Raw genomic sequence first — 17,806 nt, 5'->3', positions numbered from 1 at the left:
CTTGCCCTCCATCTGCTAGCCTTCTGGGTCTATGCCTTCAGCAGGACCAACTGTTATAGACAAACGTTCATGCTCCAGAGACAAATGTTAAAGCAGCAGCTGTAGAATATATATCAGATTTATAGAATGCGCCCCAGTAGTGAAAACTGTCACATTAGCTGAAATACTTACAGGCACAAACCGATTAAAAACAATTCCAAACATCAAGAATGAAATGTCTGCATGTGAAAAATTACTATTTTATATACACTGTAAGCAACCATTTTGTGATGGAGACCCTTTCAGGCAACCTTGCCACACAATGTTCACCTTCTAGTTTTCCCTATGGATTTAGGCCCAGATCTCTGTACTGGGGTGAATGTATGACATTGTTCTGCATTCTGTCCATCAATTGTTCTTTTTGCACTGGTAACCCCGAGTGGGACGAGTATGGCCAGACGTGAGACCGTGCTCTCCATGCCACTGGAGTCAAGCTATCTTGGTTGATGAGGGCTGAAAGGCCGAAACCGGTCCTAGGATGCTTGTTTCCAGTCCAGGGACGACCTGGCCTGGCAGTTCGAGCTGGACTGTATCCATTGGGTGCAGGGTCAAGACTGATTTGCATATGGCTGAGTCCAAACTGGAATGGCAAGCAACAATGGATTTAGGCCCAGATTGCTGTACTAGGGTTAATGTATTACATTGTTCTGCATTATGTCCATCAATTGTTCTTTTTGCACCTTCTAAGTTCATCACAGGCAAAGGGGATGTGATTCAGATCTAACACAGAATTTGCACACAATGCAGACTATGACTGTTGAAATACTTACAGGCACAAACCGATTAAAAACAATTCCAAACATCAAGAATGAAATGCCTGCATGTGAAAAATTACTATTTTATATACACTGTAAGCAACCATTTTGTGATGGAGACCCTTTCAGGCAACCTTGCCACACAATGTTCACCTTCTAGTTTTCCCTATGGATTTAGGCCCAGATCTCTGTACTGGGGTGAATGTATGACATTGTTCTGCATTCTGTCCATCAATTGTTCTTTTTGCATTGGTCAACCCGAGTGGGACAGGTTTGCCCAGACGTGGGTCCTGTGCTCTCCATGGCCACTGGAGTCCAGCTATCCTGGCTGATGAGGGCTGAAAGCCCGAAACAGGTCCTAGGATGCTTGTTTCCAGTTCAGGGAGGCCCTTGCCTGGTAGTTCGGGTCGGACTGTTCCCATTGGCCGCAGGGTCAAGACTGATTTGCATATGGCTGGGTCCAAACTGGAATGGCATGGTGAGCAAAAAAACGATGGATTTAGGCCCAGATCTCTGTACTGGGGTGAATGTATGACATTGTTCTGCATTCTGTCCATCAATTGTTCTTTTTGCACCTTCTAGTTTAATCACAGGCAAAGGGGCTGTGATTCAGATCTAACACAGAATTTGCACACAATGCAGACTATGACTGTTGCTGTTTAGGGTATTTGTGATTTTAAACATGATTGTTTCTAGGGTCTGGGAACTGAACAGAAGATGCCTAAATGATTTTTTGCAAAATCCATCAGACATGTGCATGGCATTATGACTTTTAACCGTAATTAACCTAGGTCTGCCACACCAATATGAAAAGGTTCTGTGATTCAAACCTTTTATCTTTGCACTCTTAATGCAGACTCAGTAAATCAGTGGGACCATCACCTCATGTGAAAAGCAGACTGTGATCACCTTACCACCACTGCCCTTCTCCCCTCTACCACCTTCAATGGCATGGTACTCAAAACATGAATCTGTATTTTGTACCCACTGGAGGCGGTCAACTACAGGGTACTTTGCAATCCCAAAGCTTCTTATTCCCCTCCACCTTTGATGAAAGGCTCAACATAAGAGTCAGACTTTAGTACCCAATCAAGACAGGCAGCTTTAGGGTGTAAGATTTTCTACAGAAAAGAGATCAGAAGAAGACATGATAGAGCTAACTAACAATAAAATGATATCAAACAAGGGCATGTTTGGCTGAAACATCGAGCAATGCCTATAAACCCTACACTTACCTGGTATTTTTTCTCCTTCCTCTTCTTGAAGGTTTTAACTTCTCAGTATGCACCTGTGTGTTAAAACATGATAACTGTTATAACTTTAATGTTTGCCATCTCTCTAAAGGCCTCATTACAAACATTACTGATCTGTTCTGATCTGGCAGCAGAATAGTTTGTGGCATCTCATATTAAAAGGGCCCTGCACACTCTAGACGTACACAGAGCTGTCAAGTACTACCGTCAGGAAACAAAGCATGTAATAAAAGAGAAACAATGCTTTATCTCCTTTGCACCACCAAACAAGGGGCACCGGTATCAAACGGGACCAGTGCATGATGACAATTCAAACTTGCTACAATAAAGCGGGAAAATAACTAGAAGACAAACTAAGAGCACACTTTACAAGGAATAAGGGAGCAATTCTGGCCTCCTAACTAACGTTTCCACCAAGGACATCTGTATGACAGCTAAGTGGTCCTCCATACACACGTTGAAAAAACACCACAGTGTAGATATACAAGAAAATAGAGACGTCCAGGTGGAACAGAAAGTGTTAAATCATCTGTTAGCAATTTTGAACTGGTTTCTGACCACAATCCCTATGGAGAAACATACCAGCATGAAGTCAATGCGCAGCATGAGTAGCCAGAAAAGGTCCAGACTGTAAAAAAAAAACATGGTTACTTACCTGTAATAGTAATTTTGCAGCGTAAAGAATTTTTATGATTCACATGCCTCCATGGACATGAAAGGAGATCAAACAGGTTAGCATCAGAAAACAGGACGTAAGGGAAAAAAATATTAAGATGGAAACCATGCACAGGAACATCCAGGCTCATGTCTGATTGTCACAGGTGGATGGTCTACGACTATACCCAGAGGAAAAAATAAAAAGGAGAGAGAAAGAAACGACACAATTACGGACCCAACTGCTAAATGGCAGAATAATGCACAGCATGTGAATCCAGAAAAGATTCACTCTGAAAAACCTGGAGATATGGTTATCTAAAGTGTCAGTGCTGCTCGTAATGCAGCATCAATAAATATCCTTTGGTAAATTAACATAATGTCTATAGTAGTGAAAATAAAAGGTTTTAAATTAACTATTGGAAATGGTACAGAATCTATTAAAAATTGCTCTGATTTCTCGCTTTTACATTCCTAACTCCTGGTAACCTTGAGCTAGATGTCAAAAGGAGTAGAACATGCATGGACAATTTCAATGCGAGTCGAATATGCACGTGTGACCTTTGTCCATATATTGTGAAGCAGCTTCATCCTCTACTAATTCTTTTTCACTAAGCACTGGCATTTGTGTCTCTGTTCTAATTTGGAATGGCCAATGGCTTTTCCATCTTCAATTGTTATTTCATCTGCAGTGTAGGTTGCAGTCCCTGCTCAACAAACACATTGTGTTTGATTTTTTAAGTGGTTTAGCTGATGTAACAATATGCCTTTATTTTTAATTCTCTTTTTTCACCGATGCAGCATTTTGTTCATAACAAGCTACAAAAGAAGATTTTATCGGGGTCTCTTGGGAAGAATCTTAAACTATTCTAGCAATAGGAACTGATTGTTGACAGAGTAAATGTTAGATTTGTATTTTATTCTTTGACGTTTGCGCTTTTCTTGGTAATTTTTAGGTCTTGCCCAGGCAGAGCATGCACAGTCGAAGAGCCATCTAGATGTGGGCTTCAAAAAACATTGGCTCTTGCTACTGTCCTTTGAAAATGGTAGGTTTTGATTGGTGAATAGGCTCATTAGTCCCTCCTTAGTACAGCCTTTTCTCCTGTTGTAATCTCCCATGAGGACTGACCCTCTTACATGTTTTGTTACACAGGATGTTTTAATTACAGTCTGTGAGCGCTATTTTCTTAAATGACTTTCTGCTATCTGCTGTTGCAGACAGGACAGTCTCCTGCAATCCCTCGCAGCTTGTTTATGGCAAGTGTTTTCGACGGCCCTGGAACATTACACCAAAACAACAATCACAATTTCCAATATACTTTCTGAAACAATTCATTTTTACTAGTTAATTTACTATAATGGAAGTGTCTTCAAACGTTTTAATGCGGTGCCCCTCCTTGAGTGAAATATTTTAAGTTGTACCCAAAAAGTTAAATATTTTTTCACAATTACTCAACAAAATATTAAATAGTGCACACAGATAAAGATTTTTAGTGAGGAGTCGGATTACAAGAAACTGTTTACACACGATTTTCACTTCTGAAAATGATGGCTTTCGCTTCTGCCTTTCTATTTGCCAGGAGGAGCCTTGCTTCCCTGCAGGGGACACTTCAGAATAGCATCGCTTTCTGTCATAGCAGCAGAATTCAAAGGAGCTGTTGAGCCCAAATCCTTATGTTTATTAACAACCCCTTTCATTCAGTCGAGGTAGGCGGGGCATGTCGGAATGCTTTCTGTTCGTTCTATTAGGTGATTTTGTGGTTTGCAGCACAAGGGGGCTGAAGCGATTCTCGATTGAACCGAGGTTTTGCACAACCAGGGAAGCCTCTGATATGACCTAGTAAGAGGGCATTGATTGTTGTCATTCAAATTGGCATTTTTAGGTATATTCCTAGTCGTAATTGCTCTCTCACCCACAACAGCTGATTTACCGGAGTGTGTGCCATTTCCAGTTTTTTTGCTCGGGGGTGTTGCTAGTGCTGGAGCAGAGCTTTGCTTTGATTGGTGCATGTGGTTAAAGACTACAGGTCTGTGTTTTGTATAAAGCAGCATTCGCCAAATCAGAGCGCTTAATATAAAAAAAAAATGCAGAGATCCAAACACTATCCCATTTATAGAGGAGTGGACCGACCCTCTCTCAGAGCTTGACTTTTAGCTTGTGATTTCTTCATGCCACTGGTAATTTAGGTGTAATACGCTTCTTCAGACCAAATTAACAACAAATATTGGTGAAGCCAATAAGCTCACCTTTGAATAACGTTACCCAACCTTTAAGCATTAAATATCATACCATTTAGAAAACTACCTCACACTACATACAAACTGGTAGTAGTCGCAAAGCCTTACCTTTTGCCTCTGATTTCTGCATGCTGCTGATCACATGACAATCCAATAAATTCAACTCCACAAATTTCCACTCCGCGACACATAATTCCACTTCACGTAAAACCACTCCATGCAATATAATACCATTACACTCCATGCATTACAATTCCCCCTCTAATCTACAGGATTTCAAACCACATAATTGCAATCCACACAGTATAATTCAACTTCACGCAACGTAATTAAACTCCACTACATGTTACTCCACGCCAAACAATGCCACTCCACGTAAATCCCTGCTATGCAACATAGCTACACTTCACATAATTCCACTAAAACATTTATCAACACCACATATATTTTTCCGTCCAGCTTTCTTGCAGCCTCGAACCTACACAGCTTAAAAGTGCTGTTGAAAGCACAGTGCCGAAAGCTAACGAAATCTAAAAGGAGAGACCATTCAATCATAGCCCATGATATTGCCAGTTAGGGAGGGGCATCTTAACCTGCTCAGTCTCCCCCTTTATTTATGTATTTTCTTCAGTCCACAGATGTTTTTGTTTGTCATTATTATGCTGATATTCAGAACAATTCATTCATGTGCTGTGTCCAATTAAATGTCGCTTAGAATTCCCTGCCACACCTCCTAGATGCACGCTCACACTTTTTTAAATGTACTTCTACAAGATTTGCCGCCCGATATCGTTAAAAAAAGAAAAATATTTGTTGCAGCATGGCACATACATGCAGGGGCGGCTGGTGACATTTGAAAGTGGTGAGGCGTAAACTAATTTGCATATTGCACCACAGCGAGCGAGCGCAGCGAGCGAGCCCAAACCACCTTGCATCCATCCATACATCATTCATGCATCCACCCATCCATCCACCCACCCACCCATCCTGCATCCATACACCATTCATTCATGCATCCACCCATCCATCCATCCACCCATCCATCCTGCATCCATAATTCATTCATGCATCCACCCATCCATCCTGCATCCATCATTCATGCATCCATCCATCCATCCTGCATCCATCCTGCATCCATCATTCATTCATGCATCCAACCATCCACCCACCCATCCTGCATCCATACATCATTCATTCATGCATCCACCCACCCACCCTGCATCCATCATTCATTCATGCATCCACCCATCCATCCTGCATCCATCATTCATTCATGCATCCACCCATCCATCCATCTATCCATCCACCCATCCTGCATCCATCCTGCATCCATCATTCATGCATCCATCCACCCATCCATCCACCCATCCATCCATCCATCCTGCATCCATCCTGCATCCATCATTCATTCATGCATCCATCCATCCATCCATCCTGCATCCATCATTCATTCATGCATCCACCCATCCGTCCACCCATCCATTCACCCACCCATCCTGCATCCATACATCATTCATTCATGCATCCACCCATCCATCCTGCATCCATCCTGCATCCATGCATCCACCCATCCATCCATCCACCCACCCACCCATCCTGCATCCATACATCATTCATTCATGCATCCACCCATCCATCCATCCATCCACCCATCCATCCTGCATCCATCCATCCATCATTCATTCATTCGCCCCAATGGACGCACCGCGCCTGCTCCACTCTCCCTCCAGTCTCTCTCTCTCTCCATCTTCAAGTCTCAGCCTCTCTCTCTCTTCCTCCTCCGAGGCCCCGCACCCTCTCAGTCTCTCCCCTCTCCACCCTCAAGCCTCTGCCCTCCTCAGTCTATCTCCCTCCTCCTCTTCCAACTTATCGCAAGAATGTATTTTTCATGCTGCTGTTGAAATCTGCAGTCTGTCCGAGACCGTATTCGTGGATTGGCGCACATGCACCAGTGAAATATGTTCACCCCTAGGGTTTTTCTCCGAAACTTGGCGTAGCATACTTGCAACTTTTGGACACTAAAAAGGCTAACACGAGTATCCTGCTGAAATAATGTTAACATCAATTAGGAGCGATTTGAAGCTTTGCCAATTTACAGCACATGAAATGCCTCTATCACTGTAAAATGAGGCATTAGTACGATTGATAAACTGGTTAGACAATGGTATGATAATACGCCATGTATATGGACTATAAGGCACAGCGTTTCTTTAAAGTACTTTCTTTTTTTTATAATTTTAAATGCTTTGATTATTTTGCGCTCTCTAGTCCACAACTCCGCTCTTTTCATTAGCCCCCTCACCCTCCCTGTCTATTGTAGCCAGTAGAGATCTGCGTTGCCGCCGGTTTAGATTAGGCTATGTTTCGCTGGGCAGTCCGTTCAACAATGGTATATTCCAGTGAGGCTGGAACTCCTTACCTATTCTTTACATTTCAAGCACAAAGTACGAGGACGGATAGCTTCAATTTCGCAGACCGGGAGATAATAAGAGAGAATGCCTGGTGTCAGCTGGAGCATTGTGCATAATGATTGGGAAGGTGGGGGGGGGGGTGATAGGGAAGGCGTTTCATTTAATGAGTACATAAAAACAAATAAATAAACTTACCAGGCATCTCCCGCTCCGGTCCCGTGTATCATCACCCACAAGATGTCAGTGGAATTAACTTCTCCCCGCTCTTTTCTTTGAAGTGGACTGGCAAATCAGAAGAATGGGGGCAGCTACTCGGCTGTGTCCTGGCATGGGACAGGGCATAGGGCGACCCTACGTCACCGCCCGAGCAGGATCCTATCCTCAGACTCCACCACTACACTAGGCATGCGCAGCATACCTAATGTAATGTCTATGGCGTGGGGAGCTGAAAAACGAAAGCGCCCTTCTCGCAGATGCGCAGTCGGAGTCCATTTCTGGACTCCTGCTGCTCTCACCTGCGTGCGCTGTGCGTCTGTTGACTCATGCGCACTTTCACTTGTGAAGCTGCTGCCAGCACAGGTCGGAAATGTAAACAGACGATAGTCTGCTTGCATTCTTGCCCGATTCAGTGAGCAGTTTCTCTTTGTGATTGCTTAGTGGGGCGCTGCCCAGCTGCCCCTATGGACCAGCCGCCACTGCATACATGCGAATACATGCTGACCCAGGAATGCTTATCATTAAGTTATGACAGGTATTTTTTTTTGCTTTTGATGATGTGGGACATAATCATTAAAACGCATTAGCATAGCCAATAGGTCTCGCCTTTGGTACCTAATAAGTGTTTAGCCAGAGCCATTGACCTTGCAAATGTCTTTAAGCTATGTTGTAGAGCATTGTGGCTACTGTGCAGCATGTTGAAAAGTTATAATAAAAAAGTGTTATAGGCATTTTTGTTACCATATATAAATAACCAAGAAGACCTTCTGCACAACTGAACAATCGTATTAAAAAAACTGAATTAACATAAAAATGTCTTTTAGTTAAGTCCTGCCTAGGCAGCGCTTGCGCTGTCTCTTCGAGACATGGTGTATTCAGGTATGGATTTTAAGCTCCGCCCATTTTCTGTCCATCTTTTCAATTGGCTCCTCTTAATATCCTTTGTAATGAATATGCTACTTACCAGTATGCATCTGTTCTTGGCATGTAGGGCTGCTAACATTCATATCTTAGCATTAGATCGCCGCCTAGTGTTGGGCTCGGATGATCGCACATTGTTGTCCTGGAAGAGTCTTCGAAGTATCCTGAGATAGGTGGCTCCTCCCCTGGACTACAGTGCGCATGGGCATCGGCTCCATCCCCAGATTGTTTTTCGCCATTGTGGCAGAAGATGGAGTGAAAAGTGTAAAGGATGTCCATGCTAATGAATAAATACAATAGTATATCTGCAGCTGCGACAGGCACCGGGGAGGAGGGCGGGCGATATGAATGTTAGCAGCCCTACATGCCAAGAACAGATGCATACTGGTAAGTAGCATATTCAGTTCGAGGCATGTGGGCTGCTAAATTCATATCTTAGCATAGAATACATAGCAGTCCCTCCATCAGCGGCGGTTGCCCGTGCCAGCTGCAGAAACCTAAAAAAGTGTCTTCAGAACAGCCTGTCCTACAGCAGCTTGCTGCTTGGAATGCACATCAACACAGTAGTGTTTTGTAAAGGTATGTGGTGTAACCCACGTGGCTGCTCTGCAAATATCCTCTAAAGGAATGTTCCCTAGGAAAGCCATGGATGCCCCCAGTTTGCGTGTGGAGTGCGCTCTGGGGGGTATTGTTAAAGTGCGCTTGGCTTTTTGATAACATATCTGGATGCACTTAACAATCCATCTGGCTATCCCTGCTTTGGAAATCGGGTTGCCTTTGTGTTGTGGTGCGAAGGCAACAAAGAGTTGTTTTGTTTTTCTAAAGGGTTGTGTTCTGTCTATGTAGTACATCAACGCCCTCCGTACATCTAAGGTATGGAGCATTCTTTCCGCCACCGTTTGCGGGTTTTGAAAGAATGCCGGTAAGTCAATAGTTTGGTTTAGATGAAACTGTGACACCACCTTCGGAAGGAATTTGGGGTTAGTGCGTAGCACTACCCTATTTGGATGAATTTGAATGAATGGCTCTTGGATTGTGAGCGCCTGCAGCTCACTGACACGCCTCAGAGACGTAATAGCTACAAGGAAAGCTACTTTCCACGTAAGGAACTGGAGTTCACACGAGTGCAGTGGCTCAAATGGCGGTCCCATCAGTCTGGTGAGAACGACATTGAGGTTCCACACCGGAGCTGGCGGTGTTCTTGGGGGAATGACTCGTTTCAGACCTTCAAGGAAGGCTTTAATGGCGGGCACTCTGAAGACAGAGAGGTGCTGCCTGTTCTGGAGATAAGCCGCTATGGCGGATAGATGTATCCGAATGGAAGTGTACGCTAGATTGCACTTGTAAAGATGCAACAGATAGCAGATGATGTTGGGGATAGATGCATCTAGCGGGTTGATGTCATTGGCTGTACAGTAAATGACAAAACGCTTCCACTTTGCAGCATAGCATGCTCTAGTAGTTGGTTTCCTCGCCTCCTTGATGATGTTCATGCACTCTGGAGGTAGGTTAAGGTATCCAAACTCTAGGACTTCAGGAGCCAGATCGCCAGGTTGAGCTGTTGCGGATCTGGATGCTGAATGTCTCCATGGTTCTGCGTCAAAAGACTGGGCGTGAGACGCAGTCTTTGATGCGGCACCACTGAGAGTTCGAGGAACGTGGTGTACCAAGCCTGGCGCGCCCACGTTGGAGCAACTAGGATGAGAGTCATCTCGTGCTGCCTTAGCTTTCTTGCGACCAGCGGTATGAGAGGGGCTGGCGGAAAAGCGTACGCAAATTTGCCTGACCAGTTCATCCATATCGCATTCCCCTGCGACTGTGGGTGAGGGAACCTGGCGGCAAAGAGTTGGCATTTTGCGTTCTCTTTTGTGGCAAACAGGTCTATCTCCGGATGACCCCACTGCCGGAAGTACGGGTGGAGGACAGATGGGTGTAACTCCCACTCGTGCATTTGATGGCTGTACCTGCTGAGCAGATCCGCCATCTGATTGTCCTTTCCTGGGAGGTGTTCTGCCATGAGGAAAATGTTCCTCTGAATGGCCCACTTCCACATGCTCTGAGCCAGATGAGACAGCTGTGGCGAGTGGGTGCCTCCCTGCTTTTGAATGTAGTACATCGCGGTCATGTTGTCCGTCCGGACTAGCACGACTTTGTTGCACAGATGTACAATGAAGGACTTGAGCGCCATGAAGATTGCCATCAGTTCCAGATAGTTGATGTGCATCTTCTGTTGCTGCGTCGTCCATAGTCCCTGCACTGTGTAAGTGAGCACATGAGCTCCCCATCCCTGGAGAGATGCTTCCGTTGTCAGGACAATCTGCGGCACAGGCTCTTGGAACAGTCGGCCCTTGCAAAGGTTGTGTGGAGTCCACCAATGCAGAGAGTCGTATGCCCGACTGGTAACCAACACTAGGTCTGTCAATTGCCCACGAGCCTGTGTCCACTGATTCGCTAAGCACTCCTGGAGCGGGCGCATATGTAGCCGTGCGTGAGGGACTATGAAGATGCAGGAGGCCATCATGCCTATCAACTGCATGAACACTCTCGCTGGAAGCGAGTGTTGTGGCCTGAACTTTTGGATCAGAGCCTGCATGCTGTCTATCCTGACTTGGTTTGGCTGAGCCATGGCCGTCAGGGTGTTGATCGTTGCACCTAGGAACTGCCGGACATGTGCCGGCTGAAGATGCGATTTTGGGTAGTTCAGGGAGAAACCCAGATCGTGAAGAAGGTGAATTGTAGCCGACATGTCTGCGGCGCACTGTTGCTCTGACTTGGCTTGCACGAGCCAGTCGTCTAGGTAGGGGTAGACATGGATGTTCTGCCTCCTGAGGTGCGCCGCTACTGTCGCCAGACACTTGGTGAACACCCTCGGGGCTGTTGTGACTCCGAAGGGTAGGACTTTGAACTGGTAGTGCCTGCCTTGAATAGTGAACCTGAGGTATTTCCTGTGTGACGGGTGTAGTGGAATGTGGAAATAAGCATCCTTGAGATCTAAGGTTGCTAGGAAGTCTCCCTGGTTTAGCAAGGGAAGAATCTGTTGCAGTGTAAGCATGTGGAAATGTTCTGATAGTATGTACAGGTTGAGGGGACGTAGGTCTAGAATGGGCCTGAGAGATCCGTCCTTCTTTGGAATAAGGAAGTACAGGGAATATACCCCCGTGCCTTCCTCTCCCACCGGCACGAGCTCGATTGCTCCCTTTTGCAGCATCACCACTACTTCCTGCTGCAATAAGAGCAAGTGCTCTGCGGACATAGGCCTTTGCCTTGGCGGGATGTTGGGTGGAGTGGACTTCAACTCTAGGCAATAACCATACTGGACTAGTTGTCGCACCCACCTGTCTGTGGTGATGTTTCTCCAGACGGGCAGGAACTGCTGCAGTCTCCCCCCGACAGGTGTTAGGTGGTCGGGGGGCAGTGACAGAGAGTCACTGTTTGCTTGGAGTAGAGGAGCGGGAGCTGTTGTTTCCTCTGCCGCGACCTCTGTTGCTGTTATTTCTGTAACCTCCCTTGTTTTGTTTTGTGAACGAGGATTGTGCCCCACCTTTTGAGAACTGGGATTGTTGACCCATTTGTCCTCTGGTGACTCCACGCGCACCTGAGCGACGAAAATTGCTGCCACGAAACTGTTGTGACTGTAGGGCCCCCATAGACTTAGCAGTTTCTGTGTCTTTCTTTATTTTCTCTAGGGTGGTGTCAACATCCGGACCAAACAGACTATCAGGATTGACTGGCTGATTAAGAATTGTCGTCTGAATACCCGGTTTAAACCCTGAGATGCGGAGCCACGCTTGTCGTCTCAGCATAACGCTAGTGTTGATAGCTCTAGCAGCTGTGTCCGCAGCGTCAAGTGCACACTTGATGGCTGCGTTTGAGATTAGCTTTCCTTCCTCAATAAGCAGTTTGGTGCCCTCTTGGAACTGTGGAGGCAGGTGTTGTACAATCTGTTCTAGGGTGTCGTAGTGCGCTCTATCGTAACGCGCCAAGAGCGCCTGTGTATTGGCGATGCGCCAAAAGTTTGATGCCTGTGCAGCTACTCTTTTGCCCCCTGCCTCTAGCACTTTGGATTCCTTATCCGGGGGAGGAGCTTCACCCGTAGTCTGGGAGTTGGCACGTTTCCTGGCATTGGCGACCACAAGAGAGTCCAGTGGCAATTGTCCCCGAATGTATGCGGGGTCTGCAGGTGCAGGTCTGTACTTTTTTTCAATGCGAGGGTTGACCACTCTCGCTCTTGTAGGCTCCTTAAATATGTCCCCAGCATGCTTGAGGACTCCTTTAAGCATAGGCAGTGTCTTTACTGTCCTTTCAGAGACTGAAAAAGTGTCGAAAAGGAAGTCTTCCTCAACCGGGTCGGCATGCATGTCCACATCATGATTGGCTGCCGCCCTTTCGAGTAGTGCATGAAAACCTGCTGAATCCTCAGTCGGGGATGCCCGTGCATTAAAAAGCTGCGGGTCCTGCCCCGCACCTTGGGTGTTCTGGTCACCAGTGTCATCATATGAATCCGGTTGTGCATCAGGTTCATTGATTGGGAAATTGTACTGCTCGTCCTCATCATACCCCTCACCCGCAGAGTGTTCTGGGGAGGGAGTAGGGCTCCGTCTCGGAGGAGGCTGGATTGGTTCCGTGAGGCCTGAGGCGTCAAGGGGCACCCTCTTCTTCTTTAGTGGGATGACATAGGGGTCCACTGGCTCCGAAGTGATTTTCCTCTTATAGAGGGTCAGTTTGCCTGTGTCAGCGTCGATGAAATGCTCTGAATCGTCCTCGGATTCGAGTACCCGACGTGGAAGTGGGCCAGTCGGTGAAGAAATCACCTGTTTCGGTGCCGATTTGGTTGAAAATGCTTTCGGCGCCTCCTTCGGCGGCAAAATAAAGAGAAGTTTCCCAGATGGCTTCGCTGGAGTGTCCTTTTGCGGCTGCGGCGACGGTATCGGAGCCGACGGGGCAAAGGCCTTCTCCCTGATTCTTTTCAGTGATTCGGCTATGGGGGACGCCTCACTCACAGTTTGTTTCGGCGCTGACGAGGATGGTCTGATCTTTCCCTCGGATCCGACGTCCTTGTGGGCCTTGTGCGCTTTGGGCGCAGATCCTGTCTTTACCGCCTCCGATTCCTGTGTTCGGGGCGCAGACTTCTTTCCGTGTGCCTGCGTAGCCTCCTTGGAGCCGACTTTGGCGGGCTTGGACGGCGTCGTAGCCGCTGACCCGTGCCGACCATCTTTCTTGGAGGACCCCTCCTCTGGCGTCGGTTTCGATTTTGCAGCATCGGAATCGACGGACTTCTTCGACTTCTGCGGACCGGAGGTCGACGGAGTCGATGGGGTAGCGGGCACCGTCGTTTTCACCGGCACGGCAGCCATCTTAGGGACACTCGAGTCCTTAAGTTTCGGTTTCGTTTTCGGGTCGGCCATTTTAGGTGTTGTCGATCCCGATGGTTTCGGTTTTGGTTTCGAAACAGTCTGCTCAGCAAGTAAGTCCGTGGCCGGGCCCGAAGGCGGGGCTGTGGCTTGCGGCAACGGGTCTTGGGTAAGGCCGACAGGCGATCCCGTGTCCCGGTCGGTATCCTCGTAACCTTCGGGGCAGAGCTCGTCCCCCGAGCTGTCTGCCGCGGCCCCATAAATCTCATCGTCGTCTCCTACCTCGTCGACGTATTCAAGGCCTTGACCCGCGACTCCGTCGTCGTCTCCCGGATCCGCCTCGACCTCCGTCTCGGGTGGGGAGATTTGGAGATGATGACCCTGGTCCTCTTCGTCTTGGTCGCCGAAGATGGTCTCCGGATCCGGGGCCGCTTGTTTAGCTTCCATGCGCATCGCGCGCCGAAGCTTGAGAGTCTTCTTTGAGCGGAACTGTGCACACAACTTGCACTTGCCGTCGTCGTGGTCAGGCGAAAGGCATTTGTTACACACGGGGTGTAGATCGATGTGTGGGTACTTGGACCCACAGAGCGGGCAGTACTTAAACGGGCTCCGCTCCATGTCCGAAAAGTTTTGCAGTCGTGTCGCGATGAGAAGGCCTCAAAGTTCCGAGAGCGAAGAAAACTCTGCTTATTCCGGCTCCAAGAGACGGAAGACTCGAGACCGTGCGCAGACAATACCGACGCAAGAAAATCGAGGCCTTTTGGCCGCTAAAAGTTAGTTTTTCTTGGTTCCGACAGTAAGACGTCGAGACCACATCCGAACCCAATGGCGGAAAAAAACAATCTGGGGATGGAGCCGATGCCCATGCGCACTGTAGTCCAGGGGAGGAGCCACCTATCTCAGGATACTTCGAAGACTCTTCCAGGACAACAATGTGCGATCATCCGAGCCCAACACTAGGCGGCGATCTAATGCTAAGATATGAATTTAGCAGCCCACATGCCTCGAACATGTTGGCTTTTGATTCATGAATAGGTTTAGTAGTCCCTCCTTGGTACCTTCTTTTCTCCTGTTGTAACCTCCCATGAGGACTGCCCCAATAACGTGTCATTATACGGTATGTTTTATTTACAGTCTGTCAACACTATTTTCTTAAATGACTTTCTCCTATTGCACAGACAACATTCTCTCCAGCAACCGCTCGTGTTTTTTAAGCAGTGCGGCATGCCGTGTTTTTTCTTATGTTTTTGATTCAACGATGGTTGCTACACCATTAATGCTGCGCATGCTCTAATATATTTTTTTTAAAGCAGGTCGGCAGTCCGTGCTTCATCTTATGTTCTATTTAAGCTGCGCTTTGTTATGTATTTTTACATCACCCCTATCTGCATCCCGTCCCTCTACACTAACTTAAATCTGCACGGGCAATGCTCTTCATGTCTTAGCACTCCGACCATTTTTATTATTATTTTTCATATTAGCATGGCACGGGCTGCCATGTGCATAACTTTATAAGCCATGCTTTGGGTTTTGGCATGGCACCTGCTCTCATATTCACAACACGGGTGCTGCGGTTTCTGTTGCAGCACGGCGCCCACCTTTATATTTACAAATACAATACTTGAAAGTCTTGCAAATGCATTACAAAGGTGTTGAGGATGCTAGTGAGTTCTGTGCTGATAGGGTTCGTTCCTAGGTTTAAGAGGTGGTGGGGCAGGGTTCAGTGAGCGCTCCGGAGTGGGCGAAGGACATGATGGCTGCAGTGGTTTGTGTGGTGAGATGAGACCATGTGTTGAGTGTTTTGCTAGTTTTCGCTGATTGGTTGCAGTTGGCGAGGTTGAGGGGGGTGGATTGGGGGCCGAAATCATTGTAGATGGTGGCAATCTTGATGTGGAGTTAGTCTCGGATGGTATTGCAGAGTTTTTAGGCAGGGTGGATGATATTCTCTGTGGCTGTCGGGTTGCAGAATTCCTTGGCTATTTTGAAGAGTTCCTAAGTGTGGTTGGCTGCGGTGTCGATACAGGCGGTGACTGCTGCTTTCTTGGCTTCTTTATGTGCTGGTGATAGATGCTGAGGGCTGTTTTGTAAGCGGCTCTGTCGGCAGAGTTCGGTGTGGAAGTTGAGGTAGCTGAGTAGGGCATAGTGGTGGGAGTTAATGAGGCTGGAGATGGTGTTGCTGAAAGTTAGTCAGGGTTCAGATGGTCTGTAGGCTAGGGTGCCTCTTATTGTGGTCTTTGCTTCTGTCTGTAGTTGGAAGTTGATGTGCTCCATGAGAGGAGTGGGTGGGGTAATCGTTGGTGCGTCCCATGGTTTCCTTGAAGATGATGGAGATTCCTCCCACTTGTTTGTTGGTGTGGTCTCGATATATCATCTTGTAGCCGTCAGGAATGGCGATGCCAGGGTTCATCGGGAATCGTGATGGTGGGTTTCAATGAGTATGTGTGTGCCTCTTTTTTGCTTAAGTATGGAATAAAACACCCAAGAGCACTGTCAGACACAAGAATCTCATGTTTTTGACAGCAAATTCCGATCTACATCCTTTGACATGATCAACAAGTTGGCAAAGATAAAAGTGGGCCGAGACCTCTGGTAGCAGTGTCTAGTATCGTAGAGAGCCTTGCTTGTTATTCAAAGTGTTCGCTTAGCCCAGTTCTCCTGCACAACATTGGCTGAAGCAGACATTATGCAGAACAGGTGCACCATAAATGGTTCATGGCACTGAGCCGTAACCTTCAATGTGCAGCTTTGCATAAGCTATTTTTGGATAGAACATGGGGTGGTCTTCAACCGTTTTCTAAAGGTCAAGACTTTGTGGCTGTTTGAAGAAAACCTTATCACTCACATGATACTTATGGGTTCTGCAGAGGAATAAGAGTCCTTCTGGGTTCTGCAGAGGGAGAAGAGCTGTTTGGAGGAAGAATGTAAGGAAAGCACCAGGCAGTAAAGCCCCAATAGATACATGAGGAAAAGATGACTTGTTATGAAAAAGGCCCTATGTTACAGATATGTATTGTCTCTGCTTTACCTATAGCCAGTGTACACCATGTTCTCTTTTGTGGCAGTGTGAGCGAGCAGGTAGGCATATCAGAGGGTAGTGCTAAGCATTTATTGCACCCCCAATAGCAGTAAAGTGAGACACACACTCAATAAAGAAACCCAAAATGAATCAGGGCATTACTTTTCAAGTGATTAATTTTTATAGTTTTCAAAGTTTGGCAGAGCAATTTTTGGAAGTTCTAATGTTATCCTATGGGGGAAAAACATGTACTGCATCCGGGCACCTAACAACGACTTACGGGGCCAATCTTCTGGAGTTAAGGTGAGTATGGGGCAAAGTCCAAGGCTGCACCAAAAGATCACCTGGGGGGGACACTGTGGTATCCGGGTGCAGAGGTTCTTTTCAGTCGGGTGCCCAATGTTATCCTAAGGGGGAAAAATATGTATTGCATTCAGGCGCTTCACAGCGACTTACAAGACCAATCTATTGGACTTAAGGTGAGTATGGAGCAAGGTCCACAGCCACACCAACAGGTCACCTTGGGAGGCTTCGGGGCATCCGGGTGCAGAGGTGTGTTACGGTGTCTGGTATCCCATTCACTTTAATGGGGATCGGTCTAGTTGCAGAAGGGTTGCAAGTTGGGACTGGGAGACCAGTTAGCTGAACCAACAAGGGGACTTAGGACTCACAATACTCTGGGATGTGGGGACATCTTTGGTCCTCTTCTTTTCTGGCCACGGCGGTCAGTGGCAGAGGTGTTCTGAAGCATTTGGTTTTCATCACCGGAGATGCTTGCGATAGAGGGGGCCTGCACAAAGAGGTGCAGTGCAGGCTGTGGGCAAACTCAAGGTGGATTTTGTCTCTGGAGGGTTGGAGGACCACGTGGGCACCATTGGCCCACTTCAAATTGGGCTAGGGGGCACATGAGCAGTGGTGCTTTCCAGTGTCTGTTTTGAGGTGGTCCAGAGTC

The 17,806-nt window shown here is 47.0% G+C and overlaps 1 protein-coding gene across 1 annotated transcript in view; it reads right to left on the bottom strand.

The window, feature by feature from the left end:
- Nucleotides 1-17,806, bottom strand: part of LOC144831437 (methyl-CpG-binding domain protein 5-like) — a 339,083-nt gene that overhangs the window by 20,285 nt on the left and 300,992 nt on the right. Inside the window, exon 11 of the mRNA XM_078688993.1 lies at nucleotides 2,030-2,082. Within this exon, the coding sequence (XP_078545119.1) occupies nucleotides 2,030-2,082 (53 nt within the window). The remainder of the gene's footprint in view (nucleotides 1-2,029; nucleotides 2,083-17,806) is intronic.

This window comes from Lissotriton helveticus, chromosome 1_1, assembly GCF_964261635.1.
Source record: "Lissotriton helveticus chromosome 1_1, aLisHel1.1, whole genome shotgun sequence".
NCBI classification, from domain to species: domain Eukaryota; kingdom Metazoa; phylum Chordata; class Amphibia; order Caudata; family Salamandridae; genus Lissotriton; species Lissotriton helveticus.
Note: the sequence above shows the minus strand (reverse complement) of the source record. Positions and strands in the feature narration are given on the sequence as shown.